Source organism: Anastrepha ludens, chromosome 5 (assembly GCF_028408465.1).
Source record: "Anastrepha ludens isolate Willacy chromosome 5, idAnaLude1.1, whole genome shotgun sequence".
Lineage (NCBI taxonomy): Eukaryota > Metazoa > Arthropoda > Insecta > Diptera > Tephritidae > Anastrepha > Anastrepha ludens.
The window spans coordinates 63,374,149-63,394,856 of record NC_071501.1 but is presented as its reverse complement, the minus strand read 5'-3'; the positions used below and the strand labels follow the sequence as shown (position 1 = coordinate 63,394,856).

Sequence of the window (20,708 nt, the reverse complement as noted above, 5' to 3'; positions counted from 1 at the left end):
CAACAATTGGATACACTACAGTTCCTGGTGCCACAACTACGTCTTCAAGTGAAGGAAGAATTACTACGAGAATTGGTCCAATAACCGAGATTCCTTCAGTTCGGACAACGGTTGGATACACTACAGTTCCTGGTGTGACGACTACGACAGAAAGTAACGAATCAACACCAGGTGGCACAACTTCACCTTCAAGTGAAGAAAGAATAACTACGATAACTGGTCTAATAAGCGAGATTCCTTCAGTTCAGACAACGGTTGGATACACTACAGTCTCTGGTGTGAGGACTACGACTGAAAGTATCGAATCAGGACCAGGTAGCACAACTACACCTTCAAGTAAAGAAAGAATAAGTACGATAACTGGTGTAATAACCGAGATTCCTTCAATTCAGACAACGGTTGAATACGCTACAGTTCCTGGTGCCACAACTACGTCTTCAAGTGAAGGAAGAATTACTACAATAACTGGTCAAATAACCGAGATTCCTTCAGTTCAGACAACGGTTGGATACACTACAGTTCCTGGTGTAAGGACTACGACTGAAAGTATCAAATCAACACCCGGTGGCACAACTACACCTTCAAGTGAAGAGAGAATAACTACGATAACTGGTCTAATAAGCGAGATTCCTTCAGTTCAGACAGCGGTTGAATACACTACAGTTGCTGGTGTGAGGACTACGACAGAAAGTAACGAATCAGCACCAGGTGGCACAACTTCACCTTCAAGTGAAGAAAGAATAACTACGATAACTGGTCTAATAAGCGAGATTCCTTCAGTTCAGACAACGGTTGGATACACTACAGTTCCTGGTGTGAGGACTACGACTGAAAGTATCGAATCAGGACCAGGTAGCCCCACTACACCTTCAAGTGAAGCAAGAAAAGGTACGATACCTGGTCTAAGAAGCGAGATACCTGCGATTCAGACAACGGTTGAATACGCTACAGTTCCTGGTGCCACAACTACGTCTTCAACTGGAGGAAGAATAACTACAATAACTGGTCCAATAACCGAGATTCCTTCAGTTCTGACAACGGTTGGATACACTGCAGTTCATAGTGTGAGGACTACGACTGAAACTATCCAATCAACACCAGGTAGCACAGCTACACCTTCAAGGGAAGAAAGAATAACTACGATAACTGGTCCAATAACCGAGATTCCCTCAGTTCTGACAACGGTTGGATACACTACAGTTCCTGGAGCGAGGACTACAATTGAAAGTATCCAATCAACACCAGGTGGCACAACTACACCTTCAAGCGAAGAAAAGATAACTACAGCAACTGGTCCAATAACCGAGATTCCTCCTGTTCAGACAACGGTTGGATATACTACAGTTCCTGGTGTGAGGATTACGACTGAAAGTATCGATTCAGGACCAGGTAGCACCACTGCACCCTCAAGCGAAGAAAGAATAAGTACAATAACTGGTCCAATAACCGAGATTCCTTCGATTCAGACAACGGTTGGATATACTACAATCCCTGGTGTGAGGACTACAACTGAAAGTACAGCATCAACACCCGGTGGCACAACTTCACCTTCAAGGGAAGAAAGAATAACTACGATAACTGGTCCAATAACAGAGATTCCTTCAGTTCTGACAACGGTTGGATACACTACAGTTCCTGGTGCGAGGACTACAACTGAAAGTATCCAATCAACACCAGGTGGCACAACTACACCTTCAAGTGAAGAAAAGGTAATTACAACAACTGGTCCAATAACCGAGATTCCTCCGGTTCAGACAACGGTTGGATATACTACAATTCCTGGTGTAAAGACTACAACTGAAAGTATCCAATCAACACCAGGTGGCACAGCTACACCTTCAAGTGAAGAAAGAATAACTACAATAACTGGTCCAATAACCGAGATTCCTTCGGTTGAGACAACGATTAGATACACTATAGTTCCTGGGGTGAGGACTACAACTGAAAGTATCGAATCAGGACCAGGTGGCACCACTACACCTTCAGGTGGAGAAGGAATAACTACAACAACTGGTCCAATAACTGAGACTCGCTCGGCTCAGACAAAGGTTGTATACACTACAGTTGCTGGTGTGAGGACTACAACTGAAAGTATCGAATCAGGACCAGGTAGCACCACTACACCTTCAAGTGAAGAAAGAATAACTACGATAACTGGTCCAATAACCGAGATTCCTTCAGTTCTGACAACGGTTGGATACATTACAGTTCCTGGTGCGAGGACTACAACTGAAAGTATCCAATCAACACCAGGTGGCGCAACTACACCTTCAAGTGAAAGCAGAATTACGGTGTTTACTGGTCCAATAACCGAGATTCCTCCGGTTCAGACAACGGTTGGATATACTACAATCCCTAGTGTGAGGACTACAACTGAAAGTACAGCATCAACACCCGGTGGCACAACTTCACCTTCAAGGGAAGAAAGAATAACTACGATAACTGGTCCAATAACAGAGATTCCTTCAGTTCTGACAACGGTTGGATACACTACAGTTCCTGGTGCGAGGACTACAACTGAAAGTATCCAATCAACACCAGGTGGCACAACTACACCTTCAAGTGAAGAAAAGGTAATTACAACAACTGGTCCAATAACCGAGATTCCTCCGGTTCAGACAACGGTTGGATATACTACAATTCCTGGTGTAAAGACTACAACTGAAAGTACCGCATCAACACCAGGTGGCACAGCTACACCTTCAAGTGAAGAAAGAATAACTACAATAACTGGTCCAATAACCGAGATTCCTTCGGTTGAGACAACGATTAGATACACTATAGTTCCTGGGGTGAGGACTACAACTGAAAGTATCGAATCAGGACCAGGTGGCACCACTACACCTTCAGGTGGAGAAGGAATAACTACAACAACTGGTCCAATAACTGAGACTCCCTCGGCTCAGACAAAGGTTGTATACACTACAGTTGCTGGTGTGAGGACTACAACTGAAAGTATCGAATCAGGACCAGGTAGCACCACTACACCTTCAAGTGAAGAAAGAATAACTACGATAACTGGTCCAATAACCGAGATTTCTTCAGTTCTGACAACGGTTGGATACACTACAGTTCCTGGTGCGAGGACTACAACTGAAAGTATCCAGTCAGCACCAGGTGGCACAATTACACCTTCAAGTGAAGAAAAAATAACTACAACAACTGGTCCAATAACCTATATTCCTCCGGTTCAGACAACGGTTGGATACACTACAGTTCCTGGTGCCACAACTACGTCTTCAAGTGAAGGAAGAATTACTACGAGAACTGGTCCAATAACCGAGATTCCTTCAGTTGAGATAACGGTTGGATACACTACAGTTCCTGGTGCGAGGACTACAACTGAAAGTATCGAATCAGGACCAGGTAGCACCACTACACCTTCAAGTGAAGAAGGAGTAACTACAACAACTGGTCCAATAACTGAGACTCCTTCGGCTCAGACAACGGTTGGATACACTACAGTTCCTGGTGTGAGGACTACAACTGAAAGTATCGGATCAGGACCAGGTAGCACCACTACACCTTCAAGTGAAGAAAAGATAACTACAACAACTGGTCCAATAACCGATATTCCTCCAGTTCAAACAACGGTTGGATACACTACTGTTCCTGGTGCCACAACTACGTCTTCAAGTGAAGGAAGAATTACTACGAGAACTGGTCCAATAACCGAGATTCCTTCAGTTCAGATAACGGTTGGATACACTACAGTTCCTGGTGTGATAACCACCACAGAGGGAATCAAGTCAACACCGGCTGCCACAGCTGCATCTTCGGATTACGACAGAACTACTACAGCGGTTGGTTCAATAAGCGAGTTTCCTTCGGTAGAAACAACGGTTGGATACCCTGTAATCCCTGCTGTTGAGACCACAACAACACCGGATAGAACTACTACTTCAGACGGAGCCGCAGTTACCACCACATTCGGTCCAATAAGGGGGGTCCCACCACTTGAAACAGCAACCACATACTCAACAGGTGCAACAGTAGGAATATCAACTGAAGGCATTGAAACCTCCAGTGGGGGTGAGACGAGTGGTTTAGTTAAAATCGTAACGCCGTTGGGTTATGGAACGGAAATGCCAACCACGCAACGGACGGTTACTGTTACACCTATATATGTGGAATCGACGACACCAGAGGCTCTTGTTCCTATCACACCTCAAATCAGACCCCTAACAACAATGAAAGTGCCGTATGGCGTAAATGTTACAAGACCTGACGTAACTGTGCGCGTTAACGAAACAGCTCAAACAGTAATTCCACATCTAGCCAGTACAATACCACCCACTACCATACCCACTGTAACTTGCAAGACTGACAGCGACTGTACTGACGAAGAATTCTGTTTACGTGGAGAGTGCATTAATCCTTGCCTACTCTTGCCGACCTTCTGTCGCATATACAATCCTAATTTTATGGTCTGTCGTACAATCAAACATGTGCCTATGTGCTTTTGCGATAATGCAGCCGATGTAAATACTCCCGATTGTCATATAATAGCAGGTAACTAGCGTGTGCATATGTACGTATAAGAAACGGTGCTCGTTTTATATAATTTGTTAGAAAAAGATTGAAAAAACACACCGACTTTTATATGTCTTGGAATGAGTTTACAATGCGGGGTTGCGGTTTAAAGCGACGGCCGGTGGTTTGCCGCAAGGACGTCTGCTTCTCCTACATAGATTACTATTCTACACTATCACCCATCTGCTGAGTAAAGAATACTATAAAATTTAAATGTCGTGCGGCAAAGTCTTGCAATATTGTTTGGGAAAAAAATTATTCAAGTTACTGGATCACCCATCAATCATGGACGTCTGTCTCATGCATGCAAGAAAGCAACCATCTATTCGTACTAGTACTCGTGCTCGTTGTTTGTCTATGTTTTCTCTCTCTCTCTCTCTTTTTCTGTCTTGAATCATTGTTTAGTGAATGTTATGTGACTTTGCCGCTCATGTGTTTTTTGTTGTGTTATTTTAATTCATTTGTGTCATCGCTCTTATGTGGATATCCTGTTTGGTATACTATTACCTAAACATTTATCCTGCTATCTACTGTGCTCTCTCCTCTCTCACATATTCACTGCTGCTCTCTTGGAGTTTTCGTACATTTGCACCGAGGGGAAAAGTAAAAGGTGGTTAAATTTTAAGGGCTGATGTTGAATGTGAACCACACCTAAACGTGAAGTTTTATTCTGCATTTCATTTGACATTTTTCCATTTCAGACCAGCTAAATTTGAACCGTGGAAAGATACACAATCGAGCAACGCGTTAAAGTTATTCAGGCTTATTATGAAAACGGGCGTTCAAATCAAAATGCATATCGCGCACTTCGTGAAGAAAATCATCTTCAGTGATGAGGCACATTTTCGCCTCAGTGGATTCGTCAATAAGCAGAATTGCCGCATTTGGGCGAATGGTAATCCAAGAGTGATTGCCGAAAAACCAATGCACCCACAAAGAGTGACTGTTTGGTGCGGTTTATAGGCCGGCGGTATCATTGGTCCGTATTTTTTCCAAAATGAGGCCGGTCAGGCAGTTACTGTGTTCCAGTTATAGTGTTCGCTATCGTGAGATGATAACAAACTTTTTATGGCCCGAATTGGAAGATATGGATGTGGACGATATGTGGTTTCAACAGGACGGTGCCACTTGTCACACAGCTAACGAAACAATGGCTCTTTTGCGCGAAAAATTTGATGCCGAATAATCTCACGTCGCGGCGATGTCAGTTGGCTGCCAAGATCATGTGATTTGACACCGTTGGACTTCTTTCTATGGGGTTATTTGAAAGAAAAGGTGTACGTCGATAAGCCAGCAACAATTCAAGAGGTAAAGGATGAGATAATTCGGCACATTAACAGCATAGAACCTCAATTATGCCTCAGCGTCATCGAAAATTTGGACCATCGGATGGAGGTATGCCGCCGAGGCCGCGGCGGCCATTTGGCCGATATTTTTTTCCATACGTAATTGAACCATACCAATATTATCATAATAAAGAGAAATGACAATAATTTCTTAAAAAAATTGTATTTTATTCAAAATCAACGCTGGCCCTTGAAACTTAACCACCCTTTACAAAAAATTACTGTGAGCACTAAAAGATCTTTTGATATCTGAATCGTATCCTTTTGTGTTTGTATTTTCTGTAAACCATCAAATCAATCAGTATTTACCCTCTTTACACACAAAATTTTCCAACGTTGGACTTCGCTGGATAATCACAATTTTCTTTATGTTTTGCATGTGGCTCTGTTTTAATGTTGAATGTTTAGTTGAAATACGCCTTCCTTGTTTATTTTATATATATTTTTTACTATGTATGTTTCTTGTTTTACTTTTCTATTTCAATCAATCTGAAAATGAGCATTGTTTTCGCAATGGGCTTATTGCAACAACAAGCATAAGAAATCAGAAAGAAGTATTCTTGCCCATCTCATTACGCTCCTTCACACCGCTCCTCACTTTTTACTCCAAATCTTCCCCTCTATCTCTATCCTTCTAACACCCTCTTCATCAAATTTACCGCCGCATGCCTTTGAGTGCCATCAAAGCAGCCACTTTTCAATATGCATGTATTGCAAGAACAACAGTAACAAGCTCGAAGGGAAGCATCTGCGTTCGCATACTGCATGCAACATATATCTGCGGAAAGATTCGGCACGGATTCAATTGTAGGACTAACAAATAAAAATTAAAAAAGTGTAGAAAAATACATTTGGGGGAAATTTAAAAATAAGTACTATAAAATAATAGTAATATGTAAATATGTCTAACAAACACAAAAAAGGAAAGGAGATTTAAAAATGTAAATATGTAAATAGTTACTCGTTATTAACGTCGGTTAAGGGTTCACTAAAATAAGTTACTTATAAAATACTCAAAAGGCTGCATGTCCCACCGTAGTAGTAGCATCTTGCATGTTTTTATTTACGTAATTTCAGCTACTTGTAGACGCTGTTATGCTGGCACTTTTGTATATGTCTTTTAATTGTCTAACGTAGCGTAGAATTTATAATTCACATTTTTAAGAAATCTTAAAAAGCTTCTGCTGTATGTTAACGCTTCTATTTAAACGAAAAATAATATATTTAAATTTTAACGAAAAAAATCTACAAGAAATGTAATGCAATTAAGAATTATTGGAACACTTAACTGATATAAAACAATACATTTAATAAGATACACCACGAAAAAGTTTTAATTACCCCAATCGGCGTTGAAATAATTAGCTTTCACAAAAACAAAATATAAAAAAAAAAACTATTAACAACGATTGCCTGCTTAATTATAATATTATTTATAGAAGAATAGAGAATAATTTCCAGTCAATGCATATTACTAATTACAAATATATTCTCTTCCTCTTTTTCTCTCGCCTTGGGCGTTCGTAACTTTTTCTTTCACTCGCCCTTTATTATTTATGCGCGGTCTACAGAAATCGGCTGCGCCTCGAGCGACGAGTGCCCAACACAACGCGCTTGCATCAATAGCATATGCTTAGATCCCTGTTCGTACGCTAATCCTTGTGGACGTGATCAGGAGTGCCAGGTGATTGAACATCAACCGGTCTGTTCGAGGGGTGAGTGAAAGGACTTTTACAATATATTCAAATAATTTAACGAGCGGTTATAGTTTCGTTAGATGAGGCTTAGTAACCGAGTAGCTCTTTAAACAACAAACGGTTTACTGACCTTCTTGTTCATTCGTCACATCGTCAATAAAATAAATTATTTTACAATTTCGTAATTTAGATTTTAATATTTCAGTCTGCGAATGCCAAAGCAAATCCGATTGTCATGCCGGTTTCGACTGCGATGGCTGTCACTGCCGACAAAGTACGATTATCATTAAAAACAAATAGTAACTCTCACAATAGACGCTAATTCCTCTACTTTTACTTTCTGCATCCTTACAGCTACCGGACGCACACCTGGCTGTGAACACTGCCCCATAGGTACCAACTGCGATCCCACAACTGGTGCCTGCATTAAAGGTGAGTGCAATTCAAGTACCTTAATGCTAAGTTTGCCTGGTTTTTATTGCATTTTAACCAACAAAAAAAAAAAATAATTATAAAAAAACTTAATTCCCAAATTACTAAATTAACCGCATTCGCTAAACAATTTAACTGTATAGTTTCAATTGTGTAAAAAAGTACAAACATTTGAAATTTAGTTAATGCAGTTATTTATTTGATTTGAAATTGCAAATTTTTTTAACAAATTCTTAAAAATTAAAATTTGTATATATAGTATTTAATTTAATATTCATTTACCCTCGCACTCTACTCTACATTTTAACGTCACAATTTTTATTGTAAATATTTCTGTATTCACGGTTTTGTATATATTTTCAAACCAATCTCTCCCACGTTAACCGTGTAAATACGTACCAAAAATATACAACAACAATGTTAACAGCTAATGTTACAATAACAACCACTACCAATATAACAACCACTACATCTAACCCAATCACTGATGTTACTACAATAATCACCGACACCGTCGTTCACACAAATAAAACTGGCACTTCCACGAGCACAACAACATCCACTACCCCTAGAACCACCACCTCATTTGAAATTACTACAGCCATCGTCCTTGAAGATACTACCACTACCACAACTCCAATTATCAGCACGATCACTGAAAAGCCTATTGAGAGTACCACCGAATCGAGTAGAGAATTTGAGGTGAATACGACGAGCAAAACTGGCCCACCAAAGGGTTATCGCGATGGAGAGAATAACATAATCGCCAGCACAGGGACTGAGCACGCAACCACCCCAACATTCACCACTGTCTCTACGTCGTCGTCCACTTCCTCTGCCGCCATCTCTACCAGCAGCAGCAGCTCACGTCGCGGCGAGGATAGTAAAGGCCCATTCGATGCGCTCACAACAACACCCAAAATGAAGACTACACGTATTGATACCTCAAATGAATTTGATTATAATTTAACTACCTTACTCACGACCACACAACGTACTACCTTCCCGGTAGCTATGGTCACTGAGCCTATGAAGGAATCGGAACAAGTAACAACAATGAGTGTTCGCGATTTAATCACAACAATGTTCCCTGTGATAACACCACCAGTAACGGAACAAACGGAACGTCCAACTATGGCCGGTACTACGACGTCGTTCGCTTATGAGACAATTGAACCAATTACCACGACGTCAACGCCAGCTCCAACTGTAGCTGCAGAGGCAACAACTACCACTGAATCTGGTACCACTACTACTAAAACTATAACAACCGAAACCGCCACCACAGTAGCAACTACTGCAATTAGCTCCTCTACTGATATCACAATGATTAACACTTGTACAGATCATACTAACTGTGGTTCTAGTCAATTATGCATATTGGGAGTGTGTCGCAATAGGTGTCGCGAAAGTGACACAAGCGATGCGGAGTGTGTAAAAGGTATAATGTTAATATTTGTTTAGTTTTTCATTTTTTTTTATTTTTTCAAAAAAGGATTGCACGATTTGCACATTTTCTTCTGTTTCTGTGCTTTTAAAGAAAGTAATTTGCATGGGACTGAAAGTGAATATTAAGATTTAAAAATTAAAAATTTTAGTGGAAAATGCATGGTTTCTTTCCCATTTTTAGGTAAAAGCTTCTTACAAAATTTAGTTAGAGATGTGGATATGTCGGTAGAGCTTTTAAAACAAGTCCAGTAAAGGCCGTGGAAGAACACAAAAACCTGCCCTATCTTTCATTTTCTTTAATGAAGAAATACCTCATAGAACTAAAAAAATTATTTATTTATTTTGCAATGAAATTTCTTTACTTGTTGTATTTGTATGTTAAATACTAAAGTCGAAGTAATGAGTCCTACAGTAATAAGATTTTACGCCAAAAAAGGGAGTTTTTACTATTTAAGTAAAAAATTTATTAATTTGATTAGGCTTAATTTTTAAATTTAAAAATTGTTTTTAATAATTTAAATTTTTCCTATTTTTACTAAACAATTTTCAATAGAACTTTTCCTTGAAGCTACTTTGTTATCAAAATCAACTGGTACAAAACGCTGCTGTCTGAATTAAAAATCAATAACTAAATCATTCAATTGCAATGCAATTTAAATTCACACTTCCACGCTTGCTTTAGTATATAGATATTATATATATAGATATACTGTGGGTGTTTGGCAGAGCTCCTCCACCTATTTGTGGTGTGCGTATTGATGTTTTCCACAAATGGAGGGACCGCTTTTAGAAAAAACTTTTTCTATCATTTGATATGTAATGCCCGCGGTTTCGAAACCGGGCACTACCAATGGTATTCACGCTCCAATCTATGCAGCTAAGTGCCCGCCGTGAATATAATCGCTTCATACATAAACAGTGAGCCATACAAGTCGTAACACAATGAGCTTTTTTTTAGAATATTCGCAATTGGCATGCAAATTTTTTTCGTTAATTTCGTATAAAAATATATCCTACTATAACAAAGGCAGCATATTCTAAAGTTTCAAACTATATACAACATAAAAAACTTCATTAAATTTTCGAACTTATTGCTCAGAAATTTTTTTTTTTTTGTGATATGCATTTTTTTTAACTGTTAATAGTAGTTAAATTTACGAAGATTTTTTGAACATATTTTAAAGAAAGATAATTGCAAATATTAGTGTATATATATTATAAATAATGTAATTACGATTTGTTTTTTGAAAGAAGAAAAGGAGTTGACATGAAATGCAAATTCACGTTTTTTTATACATACTCGCACTTCAACACTCTCTACTATCTGGTTACTCAATATTTGGAAAACGAAAACATTTGTAAATAACAATTTCCTACAAATCCCTCATATTTGCCGTATTTTTCGTGTTTTGGTTAACTCATTTTTTATAAGTATGGAAGTCTAAATATACGTTAAGTTACCTTTGTGTTATCAAACATCATTATAATCTAAAAAATCTACTTACCAAATAACATACATTAATACTCTAACTCCTCTAACAAGTAGAATCCCCCGGCTCACCAAAGAATCCGGAACCATGTCAATCGAACAATGACTGCATTGAGAATGAAGCATGTTACATGGGTCTATGCCATAATCCTTGCGACTTTGCGAATGTTTGTGCGCCCACCGCGAAGTGTGTGGCGAAAATGCATAGGCCAATATGTTCGTGCCCTAAGGGGCATGAAGGTAATCCGACCATCAAATGCACGCCTGTGGATAGGACAAGTAAGCGAAGAACTTCGTTCATTACATACATATAACATAAATTCATTATAAATTCAAAAATAGATTAATCAACAAATACTTACCCCTGATTAAATAGCGGAAATATTTATTTACTACTTGGCTAGAAGAGTCATAAAAATTATCTAATGATTGCTCTTTTTCCCTTCTCACAAAGTTGAGTGCATACACAATGCCGATTGCGACATTACGGAGGCTTGCATCAGTCGACGCTGCCAACATCCTTGCGATGCACATAATCCTTGCGCGCAAAATGCAGTCTGTATGAATGCAAACCATGCTGCCGATTGTAGCTGTGTGGATGGTTATCAGGGCAACGGTTTTATTGGTTGTCAACCAGGTAAGTTCACGATGTCATACTAAAACGGGTTACACAGGAGCGTTTCAAGGGCAATGGCAATGGCACAAAAGTAATTTAAGGTTTTCAGAGAGAACTACATATATTGTATACGACTGCTGCTCGTTGTTTCTGTACATTACTTTGTTTCATGTCATTGCCGTGAGTAGCTTCATAAACATCTTGAATTCCTAAGAGAACCTGAGAAAAATATTCAAAAAAGTTTTTTCTGTGCAGATTGCACCATATAACATTTTGTAGCTATGCTAATTTCGCAACTGTTTCTTTAATTTTTTATTTCAAAACACTGTAAAATACGCTCACACCATTCACCTGTAAAAATGTGTACTTTTCTGAACACCGCAAAAACAAATAAATTACTATGAATTAACAAAAACTGAAACACACCACACCAACGAACCTATAAATACACATACAAAACACACACACCATACCTGTAATCCAAAAACAATTGCGCACAAACCAAACGATTCGGTTGCGTACCTGCCTCACCAAACAACAGCGCTTGACCATACGCCTGTCTGTCAATATAATGAGGACTGCCCGCCTAACAAACTCTGCGATCGACTGAATCGTCGCTGTATCAATCCTTGCTTCGAAGATTCGTGTGGTGAGAACGCTGAGTGCATTCCTGTGAACCATGGCATCGAATGTCGTTGCTTATCGGGTTTTGTGGGCAATGCTTACATCGAGTGCTCGCAAGTGCAAGGCTGTCGTGCAGATCGTGAATGTGATACCAGTCAGGCGTGTATTGATGGCAAATGCGCTTCACCCTGTCGCTGTGGTGCCAATGCGCTTTGCGACGTCATCAATCACCGAGGCATTTGTAAATGCCCACCAGGTTACGCCGGCAGACCGGAAGTCGCTTGTAACCCACCAACCAATCCATGTGATCCAAATCCATGTGGCGTTAATGCGTTGTGCGAGCTTGATAATGGTAATCCGATTTGCTATTGCCCGAAGGGACTCACCGGCAATCCATTCAAGAATTGCAGTAAGTACTTAATAACTTTCAATATTTGATTAATTGCTCGTAAGTATTAACTAATATATAAAACTCCCTTTCTGCAACCCCTTTCAGTACCTGAGGGTGATGAATGTCGCCCGAACCCTTGTGGCCCAAATTCAGGTTGTCGTATGGTGAGTGGTGCTCCAACTTGCTTCTGCCTACCCGAATATGAAGGTCAACCACCGCTTGTCCCATGCGAAGTGCCAAAGAGTCCCTGTGATCCATCGCCTTGTGGGCCAAACACGCAATGCGCTGTACTCAGCAATGGCTTCTCTAAATGTACTTGCCTTCCCGGCTACGTAGAAAGCCCAAACACAATTCGTGGCTGCATTGAACCTGTCAATCCATGCGATCCCAACCCTTGTGGTTTTGGTGCTGTGTGCGATTCTTCACGTAATCCAGTTTGCTTCTGCCCCGATGGTAAAATCGGTAATCCATTCAAATCTTGTGAAAAGCCACCTGTTTCCGATGAACTATGCACACCAGGACCTTGTGGTCGCAATGCTGATTGCTATGTTACCAGCAATCGTGAGGAATGCTACTGCCGTTCTGGCTATATCGGGGATCCATATCAAGGTTGTCGCGAACCACCACGTAGTGCTTGTGAGCCGAATCCTTGCGGTCCGAATGCTGAATGTATCGTATCCGTTGATGGTCAAAGCGCTTGTGTTTGCCCTGAGGGTCTATCCGGTGATCCCACCTCTACTAAAGGATGTCATGGTTACGAATGTCAAGTGGATGCCGATTGCCCGCACGATAAGGCATGCATGGGCTTTAAATGTTACGATCCCTGCCCAGGTGCTTGTGGTCAAGGTACCAACTGCCGCGTGGAGGAACATCATCCAGTTTGCTCATGCAATGCTGGGCTCACTGGCAATCCTGGTATACGCTGTTACGCGCTAGATATACCCAAGATGCCAAGCCGCAATCCTTGTATTCCTAGCCCTTGTGGAGTGAATAGTGAATGTAAACTATTAAACAATCGCGCTGTATGCTCTTGCCTGCCTAGATACTTGGGTGATCCTCAGAGTGGTTGTCGTGCAGAGTGTGACATCAATTCCGACTGTGGCACAGCGCAAGCTTGCATCAACCACAAGTGTATCGATCCATGTGCTGGTACAGTGTGCGGCATAAACGCTATTTGCAGAGTACAACAACACACACCTATTTGTGCCTGCCTCGATGGCTTCACCGGAGATGCTTTTCGACAATGTATACCAGTTGGTGTGCTAAAGAATGTCACACGCGATCCTTGTGTACCTTCACCCTGCGGTCCACAAGATGTTTGCTCGGTATACGGTGACGGCGTTGCGTTATGCGATCCATGCTTTGGACCCAATGCTCAACAAAATCCACGCTGCCGACCTGAATGTATATCGAACTCCGACTGCCCCTTCGACCGCGCTTGTTTGGGCCAACACTGCCTAGATCCTTGTCCAGGCTCTTGTGGGCACAACGCTCTCTGCAATGTATACGAACACAACCCCATCTGTAGTTGTCCACCTGGCTTGTATGGCAATCCGTACGAACACTGTTCACCACCTTCGCCGTTTGTGCCAGCACCATCACCTAGCTGCGAGAAACTACACTGCGGTGCCAATGCAGAGTGTAAGAAGAGAAATGGTGCATTGACTTGCATCTGTCACACAGGTTACTTTGGCGATCCATTCATCGGTTGTCGACCCGAATGCGTACTCAACTCAGACTGCCCAGCAGATAAATCTTGTGTCAACTCGAAATGCGTGGACTCATGTGTCGGCGTTTGTGGCGTGAATGCTATGTGTCGTATTGTAAATCACGCACCTATATGTCTCTGTGTTGAAGGCTATACGGGTGATGCAACCGTCCAATGCAATCCGTTCTACTTACCGCCAAGGAAACCAGCTCGCAATCCTTGTGAACCATCGCCATGTGGTCCCAACTCACGTTGCCTGATTTCACCAGATGGATATGCAGCTTGTTCATGCCTGCCAAACTTCAAGGGCTCACCGCCAGTATGCCAGCCAGAGTGTGTTGTGAGTTCGGAATGTCCTTTGAATAAAGCTTGTATCAATCAACGATGTTCAGATCCTTGTCCTGGTACTTGTGGTGTTGAAGCGCGTTGCGAGGTCTTAAATCACAACCCCATCTGTTCGTGCGAACCCGGCTTTGAAGGTGATCCGTTCGTATCGTGTGGCCGCATACCAGAAGAGAGAACCGATCGCAATCCATGTGTCCCATCGCCATGTGGGCCTAACTCAATATGTCAAATAAAACAAGATCGCCCAGTCTGCTCATGTGTTGCTAATTACATTGGCAGTCCCCCATACTGTCGTCCGGAGTGTACACTAAATACTGAATGTCCAGCGGATAAGGCGTGTATACAAGAGAAATGTCAAAATCCCTGCGTGAACACATGCGGCCACAATGCACGTTGCACCGTAATAGCACATGCTGCGCACTGTAGCTGTGACCAAGGATATGAGGGAGACGCCTTTGTTGGTTGCTCAAAAATCGATGAGAGTAAGTTCAAACATAGTCATGAAGCGTCGTAAAGCGAAAATTTCACCTACATTATTTATTCCCCTCTATAGAACCGAAAGATCGTATCGATCCCTGTTATCCCAGTCCTTGTGGTGAGAACGCGATTTGTACCGAACGTAATGGAGAGGCTCGTTGTAGCTGTATTGAACCATATATTGGTGATCCCTACTCCACCGGTTGTCGTCCGGAATGTGTTTACAATGCTGAGTGTTCTTCGTCTTTGGCATGTATCAAACAGTATTGTCGTGATCCATGTGTGGGCACCTGTGGCTCGAACGCAGAGTGTGCAGTGGTCAATCATGTACCCACATGCAGTTGCACCCGTGGCTACGAAGGTGATCCATTCACAGGCTGCAAACGGAAAACTCGTAAATATACATATTATTAATGTAAAGTATTTCAACTCGTAAAATTTATGTTTTTTTCCTACACAACAGCAAACGCACCACGCAGTCCCTGCGAACCTACACCTTGCGGTGGCAATAGTATTTGCCGCGTGGTTGACGATCGTCCAACATGCTCATGTCAGATTGGCTATTTCGGTGCACCACCCAACTGTCGCCCGGAATGTGTTGTCAGTTCGGAATGCTCACAACATTTGGCTTGTATCAATCAAAAGTGCACAGATCCTTGCATTGGCACCTGCGGCTTCAACGCTAAATGCCAGGTAGTAAATCACAATCCGATCTGTTCATGTCCTGGCGACTACATGGGTGATCCCTTCGAACAATGTGTGCCGAAACGTAAGCTTCAAATATATTCTGAATAGTATATGCAAAAACAATTTTATGTTCACATCTTCCAAATACCCACAGCTCGAGAACCACCACCACGGGGCAACCCCTGCCTACCTAGCCCTTGCGGCCCCAATGCCGAATGCCGTGACGTAGATAACCGCGCTGCTTGTAGTTGCGCTCCAGGTATGTTTGGCGCACCGCCCAACTGTCGTCCGGAATGTGTTATCAATCAAGACTGTCCATCGAACCGCGCTTGTATACGTCAACGTTGTGAGGATCCTTGTGTTGGCGCTTGCGGTTTCAATGCGATTTGTACAACACAAAATCACAACCCAGTTTGCTCTTGCCTCGAAGGTTACGAGGGTGACCCATATGCTGGTTGCAACACGCCGCAAAGTAAGTACATGTTTTATGTTCGCAACTGCCTTGTTCACATGTATAAACTCAGTCACTTGGCATCCACTGATGCCAGTAGCTTCTTTCTTCTTAATATTGTATATTTCTTTCAGTTTGTTCATGTAAGGTTAATGGTACTTTTGAATTTACCTTCCATATGCCTGATTATTTTATTATTGTATATTTGTATTTTTCGTTTTTTCTGCATGTTTAAAATATCTACATATGTACCATATATTTGTTGAAAGTTTGTGTCATTTTTGTCGTTGTACTATATGTATCTCATGTTGGGGTTAGTTCTGACGCCGAAATGATTATGAAATATTAAATTTTTTAAGTTTAGTTTAATTTGCTTTACTGCCGATGCAGCATTTTTTAGGACTCCGTAGAACTCGAGATCTTCATTGCATTACTTTTAGTATTCTTGAATTTTTTTTCATTTCATTTCACATAATTTTATCCATTACCATTCTATACCAAGAAATGGTAACTCGCTTCCATATTGCCCCATAGCACTCTCCCATTATATTATATTTTTCTACGCAACATTTCATTTTGTTCCTCTCCTTTCATGCCAATGGATTCCATATCGGAGCGTTGTACAAAAATTAATTTCATTCTGATCTATTTTCTTCCATTTATTTCAATGAATTCCATTTTTTATAGCTATTTTATTCCAGATTAGTTCATTATGTTTCATTAATTCATTAATTAAATTCATTGGCATTCCTTTCGATTTAACCATTTGTTTTATATATTTTTTCTCCTTTGATCCCAATTTTTTTATTCTCGATCTTCCTCCTCAATATGTACTATTTCCTCCCATGCCATTCTGCTCCAATTATTCAAATCAATTCCATTTCAACATTCCCACTGGATTTTATTTCAATTCACTATATATCATTAAATTTTTTTATTACTCTGACTTGCTATCACTTATATTTATAGTCAATTCTACTATTTCGGCGTCAGGGTTTAACGCCACCAGACATACTATACATATGCAGATATACATTTTATTTTTATTCATACATAAATAATTATACTGTTGTATTTTTGGAAGTCTCTCTCACTCTACCAAAACTCATCACTATGCTATCTCCATCTATTTTCTATTCGGTTGTAGTTGTAATTCCTGATATTCCCGCCGATCCATGCAATCCATCGCCTTGCGGCTCGAATGCCGTTTGCCGAAATCGCAATGGTGCTGGTTCATGTACCTGCATTAAAAATTACTTTGGTGATCCTTATATAAATTGTCGCCCTGAATGTGTACAGAATAGTGATTGCGTGCGCACAAAATCCTGCGTGAATATGAAATGTGTCGACCCATGTGTAGGTCTGTGCGGCATTAATGCTGAGTGTCACGTTAATAATCATGTGCCGCTCTGCCTTTGCAATCCCGGCTTCACAGGCAATCCAATGCGTAACTGCCACGAAAAACCATCAAGTATGACTCACTCAAGCCCATCATTAAACGCAACTCCTAACCAAATTGCCTATATTTGTCTCCCTCACTGTCACTTAGATATGTATTTGCCTATACCGCGTGATCCTTGTCGTCCATCACCATGTGGTTTATATAGCACTTGTCGTGTTGTAAGCAATCGCGCCGTTTGCTCTTGCCTCCCCAATTATTTGGGCAACCCACCGAATTGCAAACCGGAGTGCATGTTGAGTTCCGAATGTCCTTCGAACAAGGCTTGTATGAACATGCGTTGTCAGGATCCGTGTCCAGGTACATGTGGCCAGAATGCACATTGTCGCGTTACCAACCATTCACCAATTTGTAGCTGTGCAGATGGATACACTGGCGATCCATTCCAACAATGTGTGCCCGAAAGAAGTATGTTGCCCACACACCACCACCAAGAAGACACGTCAAAACTAACTTGCTTCCCCTTGCTTTTAGAACCACTTGATACACCACGCATACCACCTCAAAATCCTTGTGTGCCCAGCCCCTGTGGTCCAAATTCACAATGCCGTGCATCAAGCTCTGGCGCAGTCTGCTCATGTGTTGCAAACTACATTGGCCGACCACCAAACTGCCGTCCGGAATGCACAATCAACTCTGAATGTCCATCGCAACTGTCTTGCATGAATGCGCGCTGCGCAAATCCTTGCATAGGATCGTGTGGCAACAATGCAATCTGTCAAGTCAGTGCGCATGCACCTATTTGCATGTGTGTATCGGGCTACACCGGCGATCCGTTCTCTGGTTGCTACAAAATTATACAACGTATGTCAAAATCACTTACATATCCCTTAGGCGGAAAGAGCATTATTAACGCCTTTATATTCCCACTTGCAGTACCCGATGAACCAATCCAACCCTGCCGTCCGAGTCCATGTGGGGTGAATGCCATTTGCGAAGAGCGCGATCGTGCGGCTTCATGTAAATGCATACCCGATTACTTTGGCGACCCATATGTTGAGTGTCGTCCGGAGTGCGTTATCAATTCGGATTGCCCGAAAGTGCGCGCCTGCGTCAACAACAAATGTGTTGATCCATGTCCGGGTATGTGTGGCCGTAACGCCGAATGCGCCACCTTAAATCACATGCCGAACTGTGAATGCCTTAACGGCTTCACCGGAAATCCCATCATTGGTTGCTCTGCCATACCTGAGCCACCCCCACAATGTAAGATCTCAATTAGCCTGCGGAAAGGAGTAGTCACTCATACTGACGACACACAATTTATTTTTCTTTTTGAATGCGTTGCCCTCGTAGATGAACCTCCGGTGTCTATCAACCCTTGCCAGCCATCCCCTTGTGGGCTGTATAGCAATTGTCGACCTGTCAATGGCCATGCAGTGTGCTCATGCTTACCGAACTACTTGGGTGCACCACCCAACTGTCGTCCAGAATGCATGAGCAGCTCTGACTGTGCGCAAGACAAGAGCTGCATCAACGAACGTTGTAAAGATCCCTGCCCGGGCACTTGCGGAAACAATGCCCTCTGCCGTGTCGTCCATCACAATCCGATTTGTTCATGTACACCTGGTTACACCGGCGATCCATTTGTACGCTGCATCTACGAAGAGAGTAAGAACATTGCGCTTTTCGCTCACTATAACCGGGCGCTCAACACGCTCTGAAGTTTTATGAACTTATCAAATATTGCAAAAATTTAGAACTTCACACCGCGTCGTGCGCTCTCTTGTCATTCATATCCATGTCATGCCATCATTACTTATTCAAATTTTTCTTTTTCTTTTGCTTATATTTCTTCGTATTTGTGGACATTTTTCTTCCGGTTGCATGTTGCTTATTATGCGCTGTATATATGTAAATACGATATATGTAGAACGACCTATCATAAGAGATCCCATAAATCCATGTATCCCATCGCCGTGCGGCCCGAATTCACAGTGTCGCGTTTCGGACGCAAACGGTCAAGCTGTGTGCTCGTGTCTGCCTAACTACATCGGCAGGGCACCGAGTTGCCGACCCGAATGCACATCGAATTCGGAATGTCGCGGTAATATGGCTTGCATCAATCAACATTGTCAAGATCCTTGCCAGGGCTCATGTGGCTCATACACAACATGTATTGTAAATAATCATAGACCAATATGCCGCTGCTTGGACGGTTATACGGGTGATCCTTTCTCAGAATGTAGTCCACAAAGTAAGATTTCAAGTAGCAATGCTTCAGCCTTATTGAAATATACTAGCGATAATAATTTTTGAGTATGGGAACACTTACTGTAACGCTTTATTACCTACCTTAGTTCATGTACCGCCAGAAATCCCCATGCCTTGCAATCCCAGCCCCTGTGGTGCGAATGCTCTTTGCAAAGAACGTAACGGAGTGGGCTCCTGTACCTGCTTACCCGAATACACTGGAGATCCATACACTGAATGCCGTCCCGAATGTGTACTAAATACCGACTGTCCGAAGAATCTTGCTTGTATGAATAATAAATGCCGCGATCCATGTCCAGGCGCGTGTGGCGTCGGCGCTGAGTGTCACGTTATCAACCATGCGCCCAGTTGCAGCTGCCCATCTGGTTACACGGGTAACCCTTCGCAATATTGTCGTGAACAACCAAAACGTATAGTCTACACTCATTAATAGTATATAAAATAATCCTTAAATGTCATCATTTAAATTCCCACAGACATCGAACCTGAGCCTTGCCGCCCTTCACCATGTGGTCCTTACAGCCAATGTCATAAAGTGAACGGTCATGCGGTCTGCTCATGCATAACCAATTATATTGGTGCACCGCCGTCTTGTCGTCCTGAATGTTCCGTTAGCTCGGAGTGTTCGCAGGACAAGGCTTGCGTAAATATGCGCTGTGTAGATCCGTGCCCGGGCACTTGCGGAAATGAAGCGCGTTGTAAGGTGACAAATCACAATCCAATTTGCACTTGTCCCCCTGGCTACTCCGGAGATCCATTTATACGTTGTCTGCCCGCAGAACGTAAGACC

At 41.9% G+C, this 20,708-nt stretch overlaps 1 protein-coding gene across 20 annotated transcripts in view; it reads left to right on the top strand.

Moving 5' to 3' along the window:
• The window catches only part of LOC128865361 (uncharacterized), a 243,725-nt gene that overhangs the window by 172,506 nt on the left and 50,511 nt on the right, over positions 1-20,708 (top strand). For 7 of the 20 annotated variants that reach the window (XM_054105628.1, XM_054105638.1, XM_054105629.1 and 4 more), the window contains 17 exons: positions 7,451-7,594; positions 7,782-7,850; positions 7,931-8,008; positions 8,436-9,449; positions 11,004-11,225; positions 11,401-11,583; positions 12,104-12,595; positions 12,683-15,112; positions 15,184-15,501; positions 15,571-15,876; positions 15,949-16,266; positions 17,393-18,112; positions 18,179-18,508; positions 18,581-19,315; positions 19,578-19,901; positions 20,005-20,328; positions 20,395-20,700. In XM_054105628.1, coding sequence (XP_053961603.1) covers positions 7,451-7,594; positions 7,782-7,850; positions 7,931-8,008; positions 8,436-9,449; positions 11,004-11,225; positions 11,401-11,583; positions 12,104-12,595; positions 12,683-15,112; positions 15,184-15,501; positions 15,571-15,876; positions 15,949-16,266; positions 17,393-18,112; positions 18,179-18,508; positions 18,581-19,315; positions 19,578-19,901; positions 20,005-20,328; positions 20,395-20,700 — 8,313 coding nt within the window. The remainder of the gene's footprint in view (positions 1-7,450; positions 7,595-7,781; positions 7,851-7,930; positions 8,009-8,435; positions 9,450-11,003; positions 11,226-11,400; positions 11,584-12,103; positions 12,596-12,682; positions 15,113-15,183; positions 15,502-15,570; positions 15,877-15,948; positions 16,267-17,392; positions 18,113-18,178; positions 18,509-18,580; positions 19,316-19,577; positions 19,902-20,004; positions 20,329-20,394; positions 20,701-20,708) is intronic. The other 13 variants (XM_054105626.1, XM_054105640.1, XM_054105623.1 and 10 more) reach the window with 13 other exon arrangements.